The following is a 25,229-nucleotide window of genomic DNA, read 5'->3' on the forward strand; positions in this document are numbered from 1 at the left end:
TTATTTTCAGTGTGGGTGCTGTACTTGTATTGCTCAGAGGTTGCCACCAGGGGGCGCCAGGTTCCAGGAATACAGAATTTTAATTTGTACATGGCGACATCTTGTGGCAGAACTGCAGGAATGCTCCAGCTCCTAAAATTAACTTTTAAAACTTTTTTTTCCCCCCCAAGATCATTAAACAATCACAATAAGGCACAATTCAGAATTTTTTTTAGAATTGAAGTGCTTCATCAGATGTATACACTTTTTAACAGGTGAAAAGTTCCATCTGTTTTTATACAGGATTGTTAAAAAAAAAAAAAAAGAAATAGATAAATAAATATAGATAAACAATCTTTTAAAAATGACTGGACATTTCTCAACCATCTTAAAGGTTATAATCAACTCAGTTTGCTTTGGGTAAGAAGTGTTTCGGAATCAAAATCTGCTTATTATGCATTTGCGTATGCACAAAGTTTGTACTTGTGATAGTTGGTGCGAACAGATGTGTGGCATAAAAAATTATGCTTAACAGTGTCAAAGAAAATCCGATAGAGGTCTATGCAGAATATACAACGTTTGCTCTATGTACCAGATAATGATAAGATAGCTGGAGTCAGAGCGACGGGCCATTTTCTAAAGACATTCTGAATGGCCGTGTTACATGTACGGCGGCTTTGTGTCTGGTCTCAAACCCAATATCTTTTATCCATCCATCCATTTTCTTTTCCCGTTTTTTTGTTTTTTTTCTTCTGGTCAGGACAAGTGGATCTTCTCCCAGCTGACACTGGACAGAAGGCCAGGAGGCACAGGTCCATCACAGTCCACACACCCACCATTCACACCTGGGAAGTCTCTATACTGTCCCAAGCTGCATGTCTGCATGCTGCAGGGACATGGGGAGTGCCACCAGTTCCATAAGAAACTCTCGTACAAGCCAAGGCTTCCCCACTGCGACACCATTTTGAACCGTGCTGCTTTCGTCTCCATTTTGACTCGTTTCAATACATCAATGCATCACAAAGCAACACAACTGAAAACCATATAAAAAGGTGGGAAATGAGTGTTACATGCACCGCAACATGCCGGCGAGGATATGCTCCACAAAGCCATGGCTTGATTTCTCAGACAGGCATGAAGGAGAGAGAGAGAGAGAGAACTTGATCTTATCGCTGATATATAATGAGCATGCAGCTGGTGAGTCAACAGTCTTGCATAATATTCGGTATGATATTCAAACAGTCCCCGCACCACAGGTTCAGAGGCACGGAGAGGAAACTCAAGTGAAAACTGATCGAGAAAATGTTTTTATTTCCAGCGCGTTCAAATTCAGACGGCGCCCACATTTGGCTTTCTTCCTCACCTGTGAATTTGATTCAGCGCCGGCAATCTTTTTTTTTAACTGTACATTGTTCAGGACTAGGGAGCACAAACATGTTTTTCTGAGGCTATGAGGTCTTGCGGTCGTATTCTCGCGGGGGAACGTGCGTCACAGGCTTTGAAATAGAAGGTTTTCTCCTTGATTGAGCTCCAGGAAAACAGGGGTCTTTTGTAGAGTTGGCATAGCAACAATACACGGAGCATTTTATGCTTTAATTCACTTGATATATTCATCATGTTTTCCGTCTCCATCTAACACGTCACACACATCCTTGTTTAAAAGCTCATTAGTGGCTCATCAATTCAAATTACCGGATCGGCCATCAGTTCAACTCGAGGTCCATTACTCAGCCTCCGTTTCTGGATTCAGAATTTTGTCCTTCCGAGTAAATACATCTCGCTGATTTACCGTTTGTGATGTTCTCGTTCATACATTTTAAAATGGGACGTACGACGTTATTTCCTTCATGACAAGCATTACATTTCCATCTGGTGTCAGGTTTTATCATTGAAAAGCTTCCAGAGAATGCACTTAATAAATTGTCAAATTTACTGTGAGAAATAATTTTGATATTCATATTGATATTTGATCTATAATCGAGATCAAGTTTTCTCAGTTTTTCACCATCTTCGCCGTTGAAAATAATGGCAAGTACAATGCTGTGCTGGATTGAGTTTTCAAATGCATGCCTATTCAAAATTGCCCTGGGAAATAATTATATAATATTATCATTTTAGGACCATAAAATTGGGAGATATTGTACAAAATAATATTTGGTTATATCAGATTGCAATTATTTAAAATGAATAAGAAGCTTTTGCCTCTTTTCACTGTCCCCTCCAGATATCATAAATGGTTTGATCAAGTCAAACCACTACATCTGCCAAACTTGGAGCTCTACATAACAGCAAACAAGATGACGAGGAAATGTTGCCGTTGCTCAACAGTGACATTGAGAAACTTGCCTCGGCCAATAGAAATAGCACAGCTCAGTGCTTTGCCGAGACAACTCGCAATCCTCCAATCAATGACAAGTAGTTTTACGATAAGAGAAATGTTACCATAACCCTTGTTGTTTTATTTCCTGTTAAAATCAAATATCCTGCCAAGCATGTGGTGAGAGCCCTGCAGTCATACTCTGTGTGAAAGTCTTAGACGCCCGGTCTGCCGCCTGTATTGTATTACGAAGTTACTATGTTGACAATGGTAAATTAAAGGTAAATACGCACGCAACATGAATCTGCACTAACTCTCTTTGCTATATGCTGCCTGAATTCACCTCTGGAGATTAAACAAATACTTAATTCAGGCGTCACAGCAGCAAAAAGCAGTCAAGAAAGAGACACAAATCAAAAAGATAAGAAATAACACTGTATGTACACTCTCTACTGTATGTACAGTTACCTAGTGAGCCTAGTATGGGGAAATAGCAGTTAGTCTATGGTAGACTTAAGTTACAGTACTGAAATTTTACCAATAAAAGTGGCATACAGTAGAAACAGCAGTGACAAGTGACTTACAGTTATGGAATAACAGCACCAGTCAAAAAGTGGTGTACAGTAATAACAGCAGTGAAATATGGTATCCTGCATTAAAACAGTGTGTGTGGCATATGATGAAAATAACATTATTAATAAAGGTGATAGTACTAATGATCCTAATGTAACAGCAGCCCGAATAAGTGGTATACACACACACACACACACACACACACACACACACACACAATCATAACACTGTTAAAGCCATTACACAGGACACAGGCAGCGGAACACATGACAGTTTTTGGGCAATCTCCAGACGGATTTTAGTGTTTTGGGTTCAGTTGAAGTAAAATTATTATTCTAAGAACTTTTCAAGGCAATAGTTACGGTACAAAGAGATCTGGAAATATTAAAAAAAGGTTTAATAACATCATTGCCATTGAATGAGAACACACGGAAAGAAAAACAAGTAAAAGTTAATTGATATAGCAAATTAAAACAGCACAAAAGAAACATAGTTGAGTCAATAGCTTATTATAAAAATGCATGTAAATGTAAAACTGTTGCAGATGCATGCAACATATGTTTATTGCGTGTTGGGGTGCAGGCTATTTTCTTACTTAAAAAATAAAGATGCTCCGTTAAATGAATTAATTTGATGGTAAGGCCAGAAAATAATTATCAAAATTTATTGTTGCTCACAAATCGTGCGGATGGAATGTTGTGTCTAATTTTGTTATTTATGATTACGTTACCTTACATTGAAAGGGAACTCAACAGTTTCGGCCTATTCTTAGTCTGACTTAATGCATTTAAAGGGGACCTATTATTATTTTCCTTATTTTCTGTCATATATATAGTGTTATAATGTAGGATGTTCATATTAGACGTGGCCAAAGTGTCAAATAATGAGGTAAACTAACGACAAAGTAATCACTGTGAACAAAACACTGCGAACGCCCGGTTTTCAAAGGCTCTTTCTACTCCCTGCACCAGCTGACGTCAGCTTGTCTTTATGGTCATCAGCTCCGTCCCATCCGCCGGGCGTTTCTTCAAATGAAACCAAAAAGCAGTTTGTTTTTATTGTAGATTAATTAATTTATTTATTTTCCCAATGTCTTCATGAAACTAAAAACCCCTGCGTGCGAGAGTGCCGGCATCCGTGTCCCAAAGGCCTGGAGCACAGCATCCAAAGTCAACAGACTTTGAACAAGAACAAGCTGTAAACTGAGGCCTTGTGGATCTAATATGAGTGAATATTCAGTAACTGCATTGCTTATTTCTCACCTAAAAATTTGTTCAGAATTTTTTTTTAGTGTACTGACAAGGTGAAATCAAGTTTACAGAGAAAATAAAACGGAGCCAGGAGTAAAGCTCAAACCCCACTGGCTCACAGAACCCGAAACTTCCGCTCAAACCCCATCGGCTCAGAACTAGGGGCTTGGCTGCTCGTTGACAATCAAAGCTACACGCACTGGAACAGCCTGTTTTGGAACAGTCCGGGTTAGTGGCATATCATAATGGCTCGAATGCAGAAATCAAAGTGGTATTTTCAGCAAAAAACTTCAAAAGCATGTTTTGGGGACTTCAGAGACCTATATTATCATGTGTAAAAGGGAGAATAATTGGTCCCCTTCAATGCATCTTCCAAGATCATCCCTATTGGAATGATTATAAGTGAAACTGAATTTTAAATGGTTGATTTTGTTTGACTAAGTAGTGGATTTAAGAGATTCTTTAAGTTGCATTCTATAAGGTTTTATAAGGTCGCAATAAATCCATCAATTGGGTTGAGGTAAATTTACCTTATTTCCCACCTGAATGTATTATAATGTATTATAGTGGCATAAAACAAAGATTAATTAAGATACGTAAAAGCTTCAAAATTCACAAGTGGGGTATTTACTGGTGGATTTTATGTCGTAGAACAAAAATGTCTTAAGCTTGTGTCAGAACTTATGTCAGACATTGAACCAAAAAAACATTAAAAAGGAACCCATTGACTTTGTATTGAGGTAACAGGAAGTGCAGAAGTGATAACTAATTTCTGGGTTTTCAGACTCATTCCTTTTTTCTTTTTCAGTTATTTCAACACTACAATGATACGAACAATCTATAACGGTTCGATTTAAACTGATACATAAGTAAAGATACAACTAGGTAAATAAAGGAAAAACAAATAAACCAAACAAAAAGGGTTTAATATATATATAAAATAAAATACAACATGCCAGCGGTCAATAGAAAGTAAAAAAATAAATAAATAGAAAGTAACTTAAGAGAAAACATTAAATTGGGAGCACAGTTTTTTTGTTGAAGTTAATGTCTTAATATATAGCTCCATTTATTCCTTGGAAAAATGAAAGTGAGGTTTTACTTGAGCAAATTTTCTCTTGTGAATGTAAAATTTTGCAAAAAATATAATGACATTGAGAAAAAAAAAAACATTTTCCAGTAGAGGTTCAAAGTTAGAGATAATATTATCCAAGATAAATCCACACATATCTTGCCACAGATTGCAGGCATACATACATTTCCAGAAAAGCTGGACAACAGTCTCAGTATGGGAATCACATTACAGTATGGGGGCACAGCTTAAATCAATACCATTTTTGAACTGCACAAAGAAAGTCCTGACCCGGTGGCACCGATGAATAATTTTAAGTTAAACTTCTTTAAACCTTATTGACCACAAAGAATTGTTTTGGGGTTTTTTTTTTGGGGGGGGGGCTCTATACTTCTTTCCAGCATATATTTTTTACACAACGATTCCAAAAAGCTATTCCAGATGAAACGGAAACAATATTACATCGATAAAGAGCCGGGATCTTACGGTCATTCTTACCACCAGATGAGTCACAGTGCACTCCAGCTGGTGAGTCAGCTCCATCAGCAGAAGGAACATTAAGAACAGCAGCTGATATAAAAACCCTAGATGACATAGACACACCGGACGGGACAGCATCCAAGACTATGGTAAATTGTTTACAGGCTGATTTACAGGCGCCTGATAATGTTGAAGAAAATTCTGATAACAAAATAAAACACCATTACTATTGAATAACCCAAATAATAGAAATAATAGAAATCTGTATCTCTATTATTCCATATAGAGAAACAGAGCGGTGGGAAAAAATGGTCTTGTACATCATAGACCATCCCAGCGGCGCTTGTTTATGTAAGTTAGAAAGGCGAATAGGAATCTTTACAGTGTTATAATTGCAAACAAATAGACATTTTAATCCACCAATTACAGAGAATATATGATTGGAAATACAGTTCAACACTGAATTTGGATATATACGTATATATTTTTTTTAGGAATTGCTCGATCCAATTAATCCTAAAAGTGTTCAAGCTTTTGAAATCCAGAAGGTTCAGGCCCCCATTCTCATATGTATTCATGACGACTGATTTTCTTGATGTAATGTGTTTTATTTCTCCATAAAAAATTGAAAAGTAGCAAGCATGTCGGTCTTTGATTGTTTTATAATCAATATGTAATGAGAGAAATGCCCTCTGCTTTTATTATCAAAGTTCTACCTTTCAAAGACAGATCCCTTAGAAGCCACTAATTCCATTTCCTTTGTGTTTTTTTCTATGATTGGGGTAAAATTGAAAGAACTTCTAGTTTTTTTATCCTTGTTGATAAAGATTCCCAAGTATGTCAACTGCATCTTTGAGAGGAACGTTAGATATTGAGCAAATAACTGACTCTTTCACTGCCAATAATTCACATTTGTTTACATTCAAGGGTAGTCCAGAAGCCTTCGAGAATCCATGAACTATGTCTAGAGCACAAGATATCTGAGCAGAGTCTTAAAAAAAAAAAAAAACAGTGGTGTCATCCGCTAACTGGCTAAGCATCATTTCTCGTTCTGCTATTATAATGACTTTCAAAGTGCGTGTTTTAATATGATTGGTGAAAAGCCCAGTTATGAGGAGGGAAAGGGAAGGAGAAATTGGGTAACCCTAGGAGTTAAATTTACTAGAGCTATCAATAAGTAAGTTCAAGTTCAAGAGATTATTTGTCACATACATACACATACAGTTGTACATATATGCAGTGAAGTGTCATGACACCCGGTGATTACGCATAAGCTCGAAAAATACTCAAATGTGTGAATAGCTTTGCTAAATTACTGCCTAAAACCACATTTTTGTAGTGAAATGAAAATAAATGTGTTCAGCAGAGTCAAAAGCTTTGTAGAAATCTGAGAAGAGCATGAAACTGTTATCACTGATTTGATCAGAGTAATCTAAGATATCTAATATCTTAATATCTGATATTATTTGATATGTGCCTATTTCTCATGAACCCAAATTGTGATTCGTCTAGGATAGCATCCAAAACTGACTTCAGCCGTCGCTATTTAGAAGACTAACAGGACGCCAATTATCAATGAGCATTACATCCTTTTTAGGTTTTTCCCTCCCTCCTTATTAACGTAGGGGGGGAGCGATTCATCAGATATACCTCCTGAAAAAACCTTCGTTAAAACAAAAGGGGGCCAATTGTTCTGATAATGCTCTGTAAAATTCAGATGTAATTCCATCCACCCCGGGAGATTTTCTGTGCTTCAGGCTATGGACGGAATCGATAATCTCTTGTAGAGACAATGGAACATCGCAGGCCTCTTGGTCCATGTTATTAATGGGATTAACCTCGAATGACTCTCAGAAAGAGGTTGCGATCTCGTCACACTGCTGAGATGTCCTGTATACAAGTTTCTGTGGACACTAGAGTGAACTTTCGGGGCGGGGGGGTTAAAAAAAAATGTAAATGCAGCATTTTGTTCTTGTTTGGTTCCCTTTTCAATCCATTTGTGTCTCGATCTAATGGATGCGCCCTCCGCTTTCAGCCTGTACAGAAAATCAAGCTTATTCTGACATTCAGCATTGAAAGACTTGTCGGGGGGAGGCTTTGGGGAAAGAGGGGTGACGGTAGATATTATGTTCTCCTCGTCTATCCTGTTCCACTCGGCTAACTCAGAGACGTATTTCGGAAGTTGCCGACTTCAAATTTCATAAGTTCCCATTTGATACAGTATATTTTTGTTTTTTCCAGTTTGAGCCTGGGTTCCAGCAGTGCTGAATCACTCTCTTTATTTCCACTTTCACGGCTTTATACTTTAAAGCTGAACTATTTGATTTCCAGTGGGAGGTACAGATACGACAGCAGGAGGGGGAATAAAGGAATATGAATATGAATATGAATAGCTTTGCGGTCCCTGGATGGAGTGGTCAAAACTTGTCGTTGTAGTTCTCTTGGAGGTTTTTTCGGAAACCAGGCAATAACCAACTCTAGATGGAAGAGATCGTGTATTGTTGGACCATGTTTAAACTATCACTAGGAAACCTCTCCCTCGCGTCTATCCCATTTAATCTTTGCGTGAAGGTCTTTAAATAAGCACTTAGGTTGGTATTTTAATTTGATGGCCGCCTGTCAATCACGTTACCAAGAGCATCCATTTCACAGGACGAAGGTCTTAGGAAACGGTTATAACCACAGTAACAACCGTTGTTCCACAGTGTCCAACATGTCCTCGTTTTCAGATTGAACGTTATGTCCATAAATATTGGTGATAATTCTCATAACCTTGTTGAATTCAATTACTTGGCATATATAGTGGCCTTTTACGTCCATATCTGAGCGTGGTAGATTACCTGTGAGGTTGTTTTTCAGTGACACCCGCTCGACGTGCGGAACCACGCGAGAGACACGTTTCGTTCCTTTCGGACGTTTCCCACCCGACCACCCAAGTGATGCGTTTCAAGGGAGTCGGAACGCGGAAAACTCCAAACCCCCCCCCCCCCCCATCGCTCGGGGCCGATAACGGACCTGACGTCACAGCCCCTACACGACGGTACCCTTTGCGCGGTTTTTTGGTTTGTTTGTTTGTTTGTTTTAAATGTGTAACCACATCTAAACCCGATCCAACATGCTCGTTGCTTTTAAGTCGCGTCAACATACATTCGTGTCGCTTGCAGAAGTCACACGTTCGCCCAAGCAAACACAAATGTACCGCGGGCTTCCGCGTTCAGCGAAAAATACACGCTGAGCTCGGAGGCGGAGAGTACGGAGTCTCCGAGTTGCGCCGGAACGCATCACCACAGCGGGCAGGAGACCGATTCGCTTCCGGGTTCCTGCGCCGCGGTCCAGTCACATTTCAACACGAGCAGCTTTGCGCCTGATAAATGCGCATGCGCACAGTGGTTGACCCCTCCGGTTCCTGCGCGCAATGCCACGTTAGTAGCGGCAGAAACAAGACACTAGCTCCCGCAATAAGCCAAAACAAGGAGAAGAAGACCAGAAAGAAGAAGGAAAAAAAAAAAAGACGAAGCTGCGAGCTAAAAACACAAAGTTGTGTCTACCAATCCCTTAACCATGTTGAAGTTGCTCCTACTCTGCAGCTTGGTGGCGGCCGGCAGGGCTGAGATCGAGGAGGAGGACGATGTCCTGGTGCTGAAGAAAAGTAACTTCGACGCGGCGCTGGAGGCTCACCCCGACATTCTGGTGGAATTCTGTGAGTGACATTTAAACAATGGCGCTATTTCGCACGCGGTCACACCCGGGTCGGCTCGCCGCTTGACCGAAGGGACCCCGGTCTGCGTGTGCCATGCGCTGGGCGCTTGGGCTCCTCTGCCTGCCGAGTTGCAGGCTACTGTACAGGGCTTCGTTCCAGGAGCGTGTACGTGTGATATCTCCCAAACGAAGCTGCGCACCAACCCCAGCGAGTTACATATAAACTAGGTAGCATGCAGCAAACCAAGCCGTGGCCGTTATCAGCTGACTTGTGTTTTCCACGGCCTGAGCTTGGGCTGAGTTCCTATAAACAAGAGACGGACGGACAGTGTTCGCACTTACACCCATCAAAACAACGGCAATACAGAAATAAGAGGACGAAAACGGAACAATTTGGCATTATACAACACACCTAAATGTTTTCAACAACAACAAAAAAACAAAACTATCAGCAATTTACACGGTAAAAATGGGAAATGGTGCAAGTTTGCATACACCTAAAATCTGTATGTCATTATTGTGCACCGCCCCTAGCTGATTCATTGCACGCCAATTAAACTGACTGTTACCTCAGGGGTGAAAGAAGGATCTGTTCACCTAACAAGTGGGACTTTTGTTTTCCGACAAAGCGACCATCGTAATTAAAGAAAAAATAATGTCCTCAACACGGTTCTGTTGCTTAATTCCTTAATAAGTGATACTGTTCGACTTCCTCCGCATTGTGTCTTGGTGGAGTGTATAATAATATCTGCGATATCTCAGGCGACTTGTATTCTTGGAAGTTAAAGTTTTGTGTTAAATACGCGTTATTTAACACAAATAGTTATAATATTTTGGGTTTAACGCTCTTTGCACATGACGTTGGGTTTTGGCCTCGGATGTGGTTTCTTGAATGGCTTTCGGTTTCAACTTTATAGAGTGTAACCTCAATTGTTCGAGGTGGTTCTATTATTTGTTTTGTTGTTTTTGTCAGTATTTGTGTTTTTATCGGCGCTGTATTTATTTTCTTTTTTAATCCTGTGAATTGAGTTAAAATCGTTGTTGCCTGCGGGCCCTGCAACGGCGCGACACTTTTGTCCAACTATAGCTGGCGTCGAGTGACAAGCGATTGCACCAATCGGCGTTGACCGCTACTTGGATTGACCAATCAGCGCCGAGGAGGGTGGGCGGGGCGGGTCCCACCCTTTGTTTGCCCAAGTATTGCACGGCTGGGCGAGGCCTCCGGTTGCGATGGTGGAGCTCGGTTGACGTGTACTTTACAAAAGTTCGTCTGTACCTGCGGAATATGTTGATTAGAACAGGGAGGTGTTTTTTCCCTTGGCAAACGCTGACGTGTTCTTTAGTAAGAGTGATGATTGCAACAAGGATCTGGCTCTTGAGTGTATTTGCTTCTTGGTAGTCTGCATTGTGCTGCCCTTTTTATGAGAACCAGTCACATCCAGGGCCGGGTATTGGTACTCAAAACCTTTTTTTTTTCTTTTTTTTCAGTTATGGAAATAACCTAATAAAAAGTAGTATCAAACCTCTTGAGTAAAACGATACCTGCGTTCAATCATTTTTGTACACAGATCTGGGGGGGGGGGGACATTTGTATGGTTTTGCTCGCAGCCAATCACAGCAAGCGTTCTTCAATTTAATGTGACGTGTTATTGATTCACTACAGCTACAACAGTTTGTTGAAGGACAGGTTCACCTCATGTGTCATTTAAAACAACAGTCAGGTGTCCATATGAACAGTGAAAGAGGTTTCCCTCGCTGTAATCGTTCCTCCAGTACTGGCTATTTGTTTAATTTGACACTGTCCAATACTTCATTGTACAGTTTTGTACAGTTATTTGATAAATATTTCAATGTACTCGTGAAATCATCATTCTCTATTGGTATCGGTCACTTTAAGGGTACTGGTGTCATCATTTTTAAACAATACCCAGCCCTAGTCGCAACCGCCCGACCGACCGAGAACAAATGGCATGCATTGTGCTATCAACAGACTTGGAGGACTTATGTTCTGTCTGGTGTTGTCCCTGTCCTCCAGATGCACCATGGTGTGGTCACTGCAAGGCCCTGGCCCCGGAGTACGGCAAGGCTGCCGGGATGCTCAAAGCGGAAGGTTCAGCGATCCGCCTCGGTAAGGTCGACGCCACAGAGGAGACTGAACTGGCCCAGGAGTTTGGTGTGCGGGGATACCCCACCATCAAGTTTTTTAAAGGAGGAGAGAAGGACTCACCCAAAGAATACTCAGGTAGGCAACTTGTTTATTTTTTTGTTTCTTTTCTTTTTCTTTTTTTTGTTTTTTTATCTCGTGAAGTGATCATTGATGTGGAAATGATTATTTTAGTAGACAGATTGTGATTTTGTTTTTAATTTAATTTAATTTAATTTAATTTCACGTTACTCAAGAAAATGGTCAGGGAAATGATGACAGTACAAACCCTGGTTGGTATTTTCGGCCAGTGTCTGGTTCCCTGTGAGACTGATGGAATGCAACGTGGCCCCTCCCCCTCGCCCCCTCCTCCTCCTCCCACACCCCATGTGCTCTCCCTTGGCCTGTCCCAGCCGAGCAGCGCGATGTGCAGTTCCGCACGTTGCATCTGCTCAGCTGGCCCAGGACATGATTTTTTTTTTTTTTTTTTTTTTGGGGGCGGGGAGAGTTTGGGGAAGACTGGCTTCTAGCACAGTTGTAGCTCAGCTACAAGTGTGGAAGGACTTAGATGTGGCCTGTGAGACGGACAGAAGTGTAGAGCAGCTCTGAGACCACATTGCAGAAGCACTTGGTCAATGGTGTCTGCTCTGCGTCACAATTGCTCATTTGTGGTTTCTTTATCAGAAGTCCAACTCCTTTAATAATCAGCATATTCTTTAAAATATATTTGCAACCAGACAAATGTAATGTCATTTAAGAATGCAATTAATTTATCTATTATCTATTTTCTGTAGACATTTCAATACTGACGACTGGGTCTACTCTGTACACAATCATTTTTATCTAGCTGGCAACTCTGCATGCCAAATCAACAGAGTGCTAGTGATCAATTGGGAATAGGGCTACCAGCAGAATGACTGTTAACCACTACTATGTCCAGTCTGGGTTCTGTCAAATTGAAATGTCGCAGAAGTGAATAGTCTTGACTTTTTATCTGAAGCACAGCAATCTGTTAGACTACAATCCATCCATCAATTTAGTCATATCATTTTAAGAGGGTCTCTATTTAACCTGTAGTTTGTTATACAGTATTCCTGTCAGTTGTGAATAAAACGTGAAGGGCTTTATAACACAGTAGCTGTATTGCCTTAGAATTAAGCATTGATTGTGCCATTGACTACGGTTTGCTGATAACCCAAGCACCTAGTAATATTGTTTTGGAAACACACTGGGAAGTGTAGCTTTGGTAACTTGGTGATTTTGTCAAATTGCAGCTGGCAGGCAGGCTGATGACATTGTCAACTGGCTGAAGAAGCGCACGGGCCCAGCTGTAGCCACCTTGGCAGAGGTCACCCAGGCAGAAGCTCTGATCACCGACAGCGAGGTGGCAGTCATCGGGTTCTTCAAGGTGAGCTTCCACCACTTCCAGGGTCATCTCCAATACTGAACCCACGCATATTTTTTATTTATTTTTTTCTTCAATGGATTTCAACACCAACACTGTATATATTTTATATAGAAATAAAACAGTTTGCTTATCACAGGATGAGAGTAGAGAAGGCTGTAGGAGACATTAGATCAGGGTTCGATCGGGACCAGTCTCCCTCCATGTGTAATTGGCAGCCATGTATAATGTAAAATTGTCATGGGTTTATGAACCAGTGGGTAAAATGCCTCCCCGTGGCATCCCTAGTTTGTATGTTTTTGGAATGTTAAATCTTGTCTTCGTTATAGGACGTGGCGTCTGCAGGTGCCAAGGCCTTTGAGAAAGCAGCAGAGGCTATAGACGAAATTCCCTTTGGCATCACCTCAGATGACTCTGTGTACTCCAAGTTTGAGGTGTCCAAGGACAGCATCGTCCTCTTCAAGAAGGTAACTTTCAATACCTACATTAAACCCCATAATCCACGTGTGCGTTTTACCCAAAAACCTGTGTTTATAACTTTTATAAGGTTTTCCACAAAGTATGCATTCCAATTACAAAATAAATATCTTCAGTATGTTTGGCATGATAAAGCGGAAAAATGGCTTGTATTAATTGAACTTTTTTTTATTTTTTGGTTGCGCTGTGTTAGCCCTGTAAAGCATTACAGATTACAGCCTAGAAAGGCTTTATACAATATCATCTTATCACTTCTTTATACAATCGCTTTTATATACGGTTCATTTTTGCATTAGGGGATTTTACTTTTTTCCCTAGGAATAATAAAAATGGAAAATATGGCATGACTGAAAACTTGCACAACAATAATAAAGTCTTGGTATACTATAAATCCTTTAGAGTTTCTCAATAGAACTTTGTACTTTACATGGAAATCGCTCCCGCCTAAATTGATTTTCAGACTGAATTATTTATTCGGCTGAATAATTTAGTGAATTTGTATCATAAGACGAATGCACAACCCCACTTTAATATGTGCATGTTAATTTAATGCTGAAGACAGTGAAATGCTTTATGATTCAAAGGCGGTTGTCCGAGCCAGGTAATGAGATCCGATCGACCTGGTGTCCATTACGGTTTTCTTGTGCTTATCTGGGCACTTTGGACTTCGACTGCATCAACTTGTCTGTGATTTACTGTGACTCACTCTTGCACGTCCACACGTGTCAACATGCGTAATACATTTCTCTGATTAACCACGAGGTCGTACTGCTCTACCCAGGCTTCTGCCATAGAATGGGAGCATAGTGCCTTATAAGGTAAAACTGGTTGTCTCTTCCCTTTTTCGGAGGTAACGTGGTTCACAGTAAATGAAGCTACCCCAAACGATTTTTCATAAACGGTGTCCTTTAGCCCAGATATCGACTGCATAGTCTCTTGCCGGTCAAAGATCTTTTCGCTTTTCTTATCTGACGGAACTATGCCTTATGGTTATGCTTTTGGCCAACTTAGGATAAAGTCCAGTCAGTCATCTTTAAATGTTCTGAGTTTGTGGCGCCTCGTTAAAAAAGTGACGAGAGTTTAGTCTATATAAACGGAAGACGTCTTATACTAACATCATGAGTTTTGATGAAATCATCAATATTATAAGCCATTGAAATCTTTCATCATAAATGTTAAACGGTCTCATAAGCTCACTGTTTGATCGTTTTACCTTGAAGCAGTTTTAACCGAATAGACTCCTGCAGTTCTAACAGATTGCATAGCTGTTGAAATCTGACATCCCATTTTACTTAAACTTACGGCCGACGTGTGACTACTTTAAAAACCCACTGACCGGGCCAAAAAACATGGCCGGTCCTTGAAACATTGACTCTAGCAAGGCTGTGTATTTCTCACAGCGTATCCAAATCAAACGTAATATTTCATGTCATATCCAAATAACAGTTGCGTTGGCATGATGACACGATTCAAACATCTTTTAAATATATCTTCCCAGCCCAATATTGACACTCTCCTAACTAGGCCGATGCTCCGCTCTCGGTCCGTAATTATCCACTTATTTCTTGCTTGTCCAGTAACTCTTAATCTGCCACAAACAGGGACCTGTCCACGCCTTGCTGAGAGTTAGACCACCGAGCAGCAGCTGTTTCATACAAGGAGATCGTTCCTGTGTTTATTACAATTCATCTGTGGGCTTGAGTTTCACGGCCTTGGGCGATGCCCGTAAGCCTGCCCATCGTCTCCCCTTCAGCCTGCTGCACCAAGGCTATCAATAACAGCCCCCTGCTCTTCCTTCGGCGCGGCGGCGTCATGGGACTATTGTATTTAAACCGACGTGTTTCGGGAAGGGGCTCGCTTGCTCTGGCGTTCACCGGCAGAATTGGCTGCTTGTAAGCGTAATGATTTTAATTGAAGCGTTTAGTCGCCGCTCTGACGAACGCGATGTTTCTCCGCAGTTCGACGAGGGGCGCAACACCTTCGACGGGGAGCTCACCAAGGAGAACATCCTGGCGTTCATCAAGTCCAACCAGCTGCCCCTGGTCATCGAGTTCACTGAGCAGGTAACGGACCAGTCACGTCTCCTCGAAACCACGTTTGCCGCAGCTGCCGCTCTATGGAATTGGGGAATGACCGCGGCCTCTCGTCCCATTGCCGCACAGAGTGGGGAGGATGGGGATTTCTCCTTGGTCACCCGACAACCACAAACGCTTCCTTCACTTTCAAGTTAAAACATTTTTTTTTTTTTTTTTTGGTCAATGGATAACATTACAACAAGTGTCGTGATGTCACTGAAACCGTTGGGGCAAATTCTTAATAGCGAAGATAAATTATAATAAATGCAGTTAAACAAGCCGCTAAAGCAGCCAGGAGAGTGACTCCAAGTTGAAGAAAACGTAAGATATAGTTAAAAAATAAGTGTGTGGGGGGGGGGGGTGTAAAAATAAGCCGAATATGGTTGAATAACATGGGTGAAGTGAGAATGATTTGTATTGCGTGCAAAAGGGTTTGTCCATCTACGTGTCCTTTCTTTTTGTTGCAGACTGCCCCCAAAATCTTCGGCGGGGAGATCAAATCCCACATCCTGATGTTCGTGCCCAAGACTGCGTCCGACTTCCAGGACAAAATGGACCAATTCAAGAAAGCCGCAGAGGGCTTCAAGGCTCAGGTGGGAATAGCGGCGGTACAGACCTTTACGCGTCTCCACTAATTAAAGATAAGAAATCACTTCATTAGTCCCAGGGGGAGTGGTTCAGGAACTAGGCTGGGTTTTTTTTCTTTTTTTTTTTCTTTTTTTTTTTAAGCAAGGAATTCCATTTGAGGTCCTGCTCAGAGCTCCTGGTTTACAGTTTACCCCCTTTACGGCCTCCCCAGATCCTCTTCATCTTCATCGACAGTGACGTGGACGACAACCAACGCATCCTGGAGTTCTTTGGCCTGAAGAAGGAGGAGTGCCCCGCCATCCGCCTCATCACCCTGGAGGACGAAATGACCAAGTACAAGCCAGAGAGCGGCGACATCACTGCCGAGAGCATCACCGATTTCTGCACACGCTTCACCGACGGAAAACTCAAGGTGAGCGTTGGAATGGTGAAGTGGTTGTTGGGGGGGTGGAGGGGAGTTGTTTTTGTGACTCCTTCCACTGGCATTGATGCAAAGTCCAAATGGTGTATCGCTGGATTCTTTGGCCTTTGACACCAAAGTAGTTCTTTTCAGAGCCACTGAGCCCAAAATTAAACAAAAGGTTTGTCTAGTAAACACCAAATTGTCCTTTGGTTCGATTGGTGCCAGATGGAGAATTTATTTATTTATTTGTCTATTTAAAGACTGTTTAAATGTGCTCCGTGTTACTGTGGTACATAAAGGCCTTACCCCCCCCCCTCTCCAGCCCCATCTCATGAGCCAGGACATCCCCGAGGACTGGGACAAAACTCCCGTCAGCGTCCTGGTCGGCAAGAACTTCGAGGAGGTCGTGTTCGATCCCAAAAAGAACGTCTTTGTGGAGTTCTGTGAGTCGCCTTTTCTGACATTGCTTATCTTTGGAGTAGAGTTCAATTAACGTCTTTTTGTATCATGAAGTCAAGACATCGTATGGGCCAATACCGATGTTTAAAATAACAATTTTGGCAGTACCAATGTGTTTGTTTGTTTTTGTTGTTATTTATTCCCCCTCTTGTTCCGGGTAAACAAAGGAATGTTCATTCTAAAAAAAACTGAACTGTTAGTCTTTCATCCCTTCATCACGATCTTTGAATGAGCACAAATTCAATCATACAAATATATGAAACAACAGGTAATATTTTTGTCAAAAATAACTGTTTCACAAGCCTTTTCAGCCTGTTATAAAATGACCTGCTCAATGAGAATAATTTTTCAGTACTTGCATAGCCCAAATAAATTATTTTTGGGAAACAAATGTAATTAAATGTAAAAGCATTTAGAAAAGTAATAGTTAAAATAATCCACTCCCCCCCCCCCAGTTATTTGTTTATTTTCTATTATATATTTTTGAAGTTTTACGATAAAAAAATGAAACAAGTACTATTAGTTATTTTACTAGTTATTTTTGTGCAGAACGCATAAAAACGCATACATTTTAACACATAAAAGTAAACCTTCGCTTTGTGAACCCAGCGTGACAGTGGGTGCGCTGCTTTTCAGTCAGGGCACCTCCCGGCGAGGGAGGAGCATAGGCCATCTCTGATATGGAGGAGGAAACATTTCCAAATCAGTTTCATTTGTTCCGACAACAGAGCCTGTAAATGCCTCTTCTTTTTTTTTTTTTTTTTTTTTTTTTTTTTTTTTTCTGGAATATCGCAGTTAAATGGCTTAAATAAAAACCGTGGATTGATATCGAATTATTATTTTTTATTTTTTTATTTTTTTTTATTTTTTTTCTATTTATTAATTGCGTGGAGGCTGTTTGGTGCTGTAGCAAGGAAACAGATGGAGGTTTTGGACATGGTGGTGGCAAGGTTGGTCCAGTGATAAATTTGCTGCTCCATGACTTTTGTATAAATTAATTTATAAAATAACGAACTAGAAATAATTGTTTGATATATTTTATTGCAGTCTCCATAGCAACATCTGGTCACGCTTGTTTAGTTTTGCCGTCGTACCTCCCGCTCACTCCCTACGTGCAATTATCCCGTTCCCGTGTCCCCATCACGCACTCTGCTTGTTTCGTTCCATAAGGTACGTACATACGTACATAAAAACACTGTTTTGTGTGGGAGGCCCGTCAGAGAGGGAGACAGGTGCGCAAATTGTGCTCAGATCGTTCCCTCTCTGCTCCCCCCAGGCGGCCGCCTATGTCCCTTGTCCCCTCAACGTGGCCAGCCTAAAATTGATGCAATATAACAGCCAACATCGCCCACTGCAATCGGTGAATGTAATCGTATTGGCTGATGACGAACAACGGACAATACCAATGTGCGGCCAATAAATCGGTGCATCCCTGATCACGGTGTACAATTTTGTTTATTAAATTAATTTCGAAAATAGGTGTTGAGTTTTGGCCAAATATCTTATTTTACAGTTATATTCAATATGATGACTCATTAGAATTTATAAACGGCTATCGTCATGCATTTTCTGTATCAAGCTCCAAATCCATTCTTTCATATTGCCTGGTCCTACCTAAGTATGTACAGGGAGTGTCCATCTTATTCTAAACTCTTGTGTCACTCCATCTTTATTGCATCCCGGATGAAACATTTGCCGAAGTAGCTCTGTAATCTGAAACCAGATTCTGACCCATATTTACCTCTTCAAATACCCAAGAAATGATGTGAGGGACCACATATTCTCCTTGCCAACACCCTGCCTAATTTGCAACCTGACACTGAAATGCACAGGGAAAAATATGGTAATGTGCAGCTGCAGCTTTATTTTCAAGATGGATGTAGATCTAATTTTGCACAACCATTGGAGGAATTTTCCATTACTGGGCTTCGATACTGCTCAGTCAGTTGTGCACAGTGGGCAAGGCCCATGTTGTCTGACTGGGGAGCCAGCCCAGCCAGTCAAAGTGCATTGTGGGTATTGGGTTGGGGATGCATGTGCAGTGAGAGTGCATGTTTGCCTGCCAAAGGCAGCGCCCGGCCACACCTGTCTTCCTCTTACTTTGAATTGCCTTGTTGAAATGTGCTGTATAAATAAACTTTCCTTGCCTTAATATCTAGACTATTATCTAAAGCCGCCCAGCTTAATTTAATGGACCGCTGGCAATGGAATATATAATTCTCCCTTTCCGTTACTCAAATCACACTAGAGATAACGGACACACTCCATTGGTTTCTTTTTTTTTTTTTTCTTTTTTTTGTGGTTTTGGGCTTCAAAGTAGAAATGGCTGTTTGTAAAAGGAGAACAATTCATCCCCTGCACAATTTCTTAATGTCGTGTCAAAACATGTCATTGTCACACTTGGTGATAATCAGTGAAATATTTTATTAAATTGTCAATCCAGGCAAGAAATTCTTAGAAATGGAATGCAGAGCCTTTATTAATCAATTTACTAGTAGTTGATTGAAACCTTTTATTTTTTTTGGACATTAGCAGCCATTATGGACAGAGGTGGTAGTGTTTCCAGTTCGTCACAAAGAGCTACTTTGACTGATGCTGTGCATTAAATACATAATTAAAACTTAGATACTGATTGGTGAACACAATCTCAGACTGCCTTTTTAGTAGAACCAAAATTAAATAGAAATTTCCAATCTTCTCAATCGCTTAGGTCAGTTATACACGCGTTAAAATGAATGATACTGATGGGGAAAAGGCTGACGAGCTCCCACTTCGGCCTAAAAAATATATGGCCGGGTTATTGAGATATTTGATTCTGTCAATATCGCCCAATGTATTGTGAAAGCTGCACAATTGCTTGGGTGAATGGGTTAATGCCCCAAAATCCCTAATCTGTCAATTTGTGGTTAGGGCTTCACAGCTACTTGCAGCCGCTTATTCCCTACCAGTTCTATCCATTTTCTCACTTTGTTTATTCCTCTGATCCCAGATGCACCGTGGTGCGGACACTGCAAGCAGCTGGCCCCCATCTGGGACAAGCTGGGTGAGAAGTACAAGGACAGTGCTGACATCATCGTGGCCAAGATGGACTCCACCGCCAATGAGATCGAGACCGTCAAAGTTCACAGCTTTCCCACACTAAAGTTTTTCCCTGCAGGAGACGAGCGCAAGGTGAGTGCTCCTCCGTGACCGAGTCCCAGAGACTTGCCACCCCGCATGGGGGACTCGATTAGGGGAAGCTGCGTTCTCATTTGGTAGTCACGCCAGGATGTAGAACGGTGCACCGTACAAGAACCCCATTGAGCAGTCTCCAGTCATTGAGAGATGGGGGATGACTTTATCATATTGGTCTAATTTTTTTCGTTGTGATGCACGATTTTGGTGAATAGGACACGGTTAGTAAATCAGTTGGTTCTGGGGAAAAAAAAAAAAGTAATATCAAAAGAAAACATCTGATCTAAAAATATGGTGTTGGCGTGTTTAGATCTTATCGTCCAGCCTTAACATGAAATATCACCGCCTCGGCTTTTGCTGTCAAAATGTCTGCCTGCGCGCTCTGCCCTTCTCCTCTGTCATGCTTGCATGTGGCTCCGCACCACGTTTAATATCAGCTTTCTTTATTTCTTTTTTTATGCCGTTGCAGGTGTGTGTTATTATGATCTGGGGTGGCTATTTTGATGTTGTAAAATAATTGCTGCAGGTGCTCCGAGTATCATTGGGGCCAGACGCCTGCAAACAGCTGAGCCCTCATGGGGGGGGGGGGGGGGGGGGGAACCTACTAAACCAATGCTTGACCACTGCTCACTTCTACAGTATATAAATATCCATTCTTAAGGTTCTGTGCTCCTAAAGCATTCATTTTTATTTCTTCAGTCTTCAGCCTTTTATTTATTTATTTCATAATTGGCTGCTGTACTCTACAAGGAACCCCCCGATTGTTGGGGAGGTGTTCAGGATAGTGTGGTAGCAGAGAGGGAAGTGAGGAGAGCCCTGGGGTGCGAGTAGAAGGCGAGAGGAGTGTCTGAAGAGAAGTTGGTTATAAAAATGGGGCCACGGCCATCCCAGGTTGTCGTTGTCCGACTGGACACCCCAACCCCCGGGGGTAGTTGTAGCCTCGCGGCAGGAAATTAACGCTGCTTCGACTCCACGGAGGTTCCGTCTGCGTCTCCTTCACCGTGTCGATCTGCTCGACCTCGCCACACGCCACAGTATTATCAAACTGTGTTTAAAATTTTTTTTAAAAAGGTTTAAATGTGTTGTTTTCAATACTCCCCCTCTCTCTATGACAACATTGACGCATCTGGGACGCTTCACCGCGCAGCCGGTGGGGAAAACCACGCTGTGCGCCCGCCCCTACGCTGTGCCAACCTGTCCAGCGGACTTCTACCGCTATTTGTGTCCTGGGGTCGGCCCTGTATAAAGTCCCTACTTGTGAAATCTTAGTGTCGTGATTGAAGTAGGGATAGCCCGTGACCCTACTTCAAGGAGCCAGTAGATGGTAAAATAAGAAGGCAGCTGCGTTCCCAGCCCCGGGGGAACCTTCAGTCGTATTGTTATAGTCGTGTAAATGAGCACAATTAAATGTCTCTGTGAGAGTAATTATATCTCAGGGCAAACGTGGCGCGCCTCAACGAGGCAAGGGCATCCTCGATTTAACTTGTACCCATTCAAGACAAAATCTTATTTACATATTGTTGCTTGTAGGTCATCTCTCAATGATCTGTTGGAGTGTTATTTTATTTTTATTCCTTTTAAGAGGTACTTTAGCACTTTTACGCAAAGGCATTTTACTGATAAACCACTATGCATTGAGTAGGGCTTTTTTTTTTTGTTTAATTATGTTAAACGAAGGCCCTATAGTTTTCCTTTGCTAAAAAGTCTGTCTACACCGCTATACAGCTTTAGTCCAGCTTCCCATAGTTCTGCTTCATTTCTTTTTCTTATTGAATGGGAATAAACTCCTGCACTTGATATTTATTTGATCAACAGGTTATCGACTACAACGGAGAGAGAACACTGGAGGGCTTCACCAAGTTCCTGGAGAGCGGTGGCACGGAGGGCGGGGCGCCAGCGGGGGAGGACGACGAAGACGTCGATTTGGAAGTAGGTTGCTCTCGCTCGGTGGACCATGTCGCCTGGAGTTCACGTTGAGGGGAAAGAGGGGTTTTGGTTTTGATTTCTAACACATTCACACTTTGCAGACCGCCATTCTCGATCCGCTTCAGTGGCCCCGCAAATAAGTGTTAATGACCCACGCCATACGGACGTTCTCCAAGCAGTATCCAGGGCCACACTTGAGACAGAGCGGACGTGGCCAATTTGTTTTTAAAGGCATGCGTGTATCAAATCTGATATTATATTTTTAGATTTATTTATTCCTATTCATCTAATATAGAGCCAGTCTCTGATCGGTTGGATAGGGGTTAATGCTGGAACCATGTATTCCCCCCCTTGCCTCATTTTCTTATCTGTAAATTGGTATTGTTCTTGTTTTTCTTTGAACCTCTCTGACATTATCATTGTGGTAATGAAAGTGCCGGAATAGAAGCCAAATCTTTGCCAATTTTAGATAATACGTTTTAAATTGAATCCTTAACCACGTCAGTCTTCATGTGACTGGGAGTAGAGATATTTTGTGTTTTGGACGTGGACGCCCCATTCCGCTGCCAACATGTGGTGTTGTTTGGAATGACACTCATCATTCTGTCAAAAGATGCCCAAAATAGATCCACGGCGCCCGCTCCCGTGAGGACCTGTTGGAGCTGTAACCTTAGGATTGACCCACTTTCGCATGGTGATAAGCGTGGCAGGATGAAACCTCCCATTTCTGGAAAAGCACCGATGCATGACCGAACCGGAACGAGAGATTTCCCTTTTTTCAAATGAATTTTAAGGAAGAATTTTAGTTTTACAGAATTTCTAAGGCGGCAAAATGTCGTTGGCGTCGTGTTTTTTGTCAGACTCTCCAAGGATGCTTGAACAAACCCTTTGGAGTCTCTCTAAGCTACTACAGCCCCTTCCCAGTAGTCTAATTGCAGAAGCGCGGTCCGCTAATGCCTGCTACAGCTGTCATTGCTGCTGGGGCAATCTCTGGAGACGCGTCTCCAGATAAAGCTGGCACGTGCAGCTCCCCCCCTCCCTATCCCCAACTCCTCTATCCTTGTCCTATCAGGGACCCTTGGGTCCTGCTCGGGACAGACGTGAGGAAATTCTCTTGAGGGAGAGTCCTGACGCAATATGGATTGCGTTCTGCAGTCAGTGAATGACCTGATCTTTTGGGGGGGGGGGGGGACAGACCCTTGGAGTCTCCATCAGAGGGACAAGTTGTCTGGAAAGCGTGTCGGAGTAAAGCATAGATACTGCATTAAATTCACTTGTTGTTGTTGTAGTAGTAATGTGAAATGACTGCTGAGTTGCAGGGGCCTCTCAAAGTGGCCTTTGCACTCCAATGTGTCTAAAAGGCGTAGTTTAAGGACTCTTATTAACTTCCTCCTCTCTCCGCTCCAGGATGACGGACAGGAACTGAACGAAGATTCAGACGGCGAGGAGGGACACGACGAGTTATAAGTGCTGGCAGAGGAGTGACGAGCCCCGTCCCCAACACCCCCTCCGACCAATCACCATCACAACCTTCACTTCCCTGTGGGCCTTCCCTGTCCTGTGAACACTAATACTTCCTCTTAAACTGCTCCCCAGCCGGCCAGCTAGTCGATCCATGACTGACGTGGCAGGGCCTCTGGTCCGTCCATCGACCATCTCTCCAAACATCTAACTTGTGGACAGGAAGGACTGGCCTAGTCCCACTGTGGGTGGAACTCTGTGGATCAGCATATCACCTCTACTGGAGAACTTGATGCGTTCTCTACCAAGTTCTGCGTTGACAGTTTGCCTTGTATATTATGATCCAAATGTAAAAAAGAAAAAAGGCATTGAGATCAATTTTGCAAAATGTATTATTCATGTATTTTGCTGTCACATTTGCCCACCCCTTTCCCCAAAACAAACCCTGCCATTGTTTAGTATGAGTACGATCTTGATTGGTAGTGTTAACTGCATTTGTAGGTAAGGGAGGGGCTGCCAATGTTCTTTGCCTGTTTTTATTTAATTTTATTTTTTGGAGGGAAATCTGGGTCCAGGGTGGTCATCTAGTGAGGGGTAATCACTCAGAGTACTTGGGGCCATCTCATAAGATAAGCATTATTTTATTTTTTTGTAAAGCGATTACAACATAAGTCAAATCAACTGCGCATGTACAGTTTAGCACAAAGTCTATCTGAAAGCAATATTGTGCACCCCTTTGATTTCATTCACTTTTTTTTTTTTTTTCTCTCTCGTTCCAGCACAACTACTTTTAAAGGCCAAATAAATCTCGGAAGTGGGGATGAGGCAACATTTTATTTAAATATATTTTCTTAATTTGTTTTATTTTTTACTTTAGGATTGTCATTGTTGGCTACTTAGTGTGCCCAGCTATAGCCAGGTTGGTCTTGCTGGGGCAGGGTTGGCCCTTGGGCATACTCTCAGACCTGGAGTGTGATGGCGCCTGAAACCGTTCTGCCCAGTTGCACTGCATTCACGCCGGCCAGAGATTCATAATGGTTACTGAATAAGGCAGAGGTTGTTACTTGGAGGGAACTGTGTTTGGGGCAGAGGTCTGAGAGAAATGTCCACAATGTCTGAAATGGGCAGGGAACAGTTGAACAGCCCCACCCCAACCTTACTGAACCACCCCATCAATACTGGCTCTACCTGTGTGTGTGTGTGTGTGTGTGTGTGTGTGTGTGTGTGTACACTGCTATTTGGTCATATCAGTAAATTATGGCATGAATGACAGTTCTAGTTTTGTTTTTTTGTTTTATTTTTTTAAGGGATTATGAATGTACTGTATGTTTGTCTTTTCTGTTTGGCTGGGAAGAGGCAGGGTTGTGTGGTGCAGGGTAACCAGGGTTTGACAGCTGTACAGGGGTGGGGAAGACTTTAACAAAGCATTCCATCTTACTGTTTAATGTGGAAAAGTGAAAATGGTGGCCAAATAAACCAACTGTTAAAGTGATGTCGTTTGGCCTCGTCTTTGAACCATGAAATAACTTTGGGTTGTTACACTTTGAAGACAAGAAAGAATGATGAAACCTCTGATCCCTTTCAGACAGTGCACAAACAGTGAAGATACAAGACTGGAAAACATCATGGGCTATTATTTTTTTTTTTTTTTTATTGGTCTGCCTTACAATAAATTCATTCAGAAATCATACTTTTTCTTGATCCTCTAATAATGATTTTAGGAGTTGTGGAAAACATCGGCTCGAATG

The 25,229-nt window shown here is 41.9% G+C and overlaps 1 protein-coding gene across 1 annotated transcript; it reads left to right on the forward strand.

Moving 5' to 3' along the window:
* The first annotated feature begins 9,073 nt into the window (after positions 1-9,073).
* On the forward strand, positions 9,074-24,973 carry p4hb (prolyl 4-hydroxylase, beta polypeptide). The gene is made up of 11 exons (XM_079998462.1): positions 9,074-9,371; positions 11,406-11,612; positions 12,788-12,921; positions 13,248-13,385; positions 15,354-15,458; positions 15,938-16,063; positions 16,270-16,470; positions 16,784-16,904; positions 19,910-20,091; positions 21,910-22,023; positions 23,428-24,973. The coding sequence occupies exons 1-11, from the start codon at positions 9,233-9,235 to the stop codon at positions 23,485-23,487; spliced, it is 1,527 nt and encodes a 508-aa protein (XP_079854588.1). The 5' UTR covers positions 9,074-9,232; the 3' UTR covers positions 23,488-24,973.
* Positions 24,974-25,229: the final 256 nt, after the last annotated feature.

Source organism: Zeus faber (genome assembly GCF_960531495.2).
Source record: "Zeus faber genome assembly, chromosome: 4".
NCBI lineage: Eukaryota > Metazoa > Chordata > Actinopteri > Zeiformes > Zeidae > Zeus > Zeus faber.

Excerpts from the sequence above, each read along its gene's own strand:
- p4hb (XM_079998462.1), top strand. The coding sequence starts at position 9,233 with ATGTTGAAGTTGCTCCTACTCTGCAGCTTGGTGGCGGCCGGCAGGGCT. Across the intron at positions 12,922-13,247 it reads CAGTCATCGGGTTCTTCAAG|GACGTGGCGTCTGCAGGTGC; the intron begins GTGAGCTTCCAC and ends TCTTCGTTATAG. Across the intron at positions 16,905-19,909 it reads GAACGTCTTTGTGGAGTTCT|ATGCACCGTGGTGCGGACAC; the intron begins GTGAGTCGCCTT and ends CTCTGATCCCAG.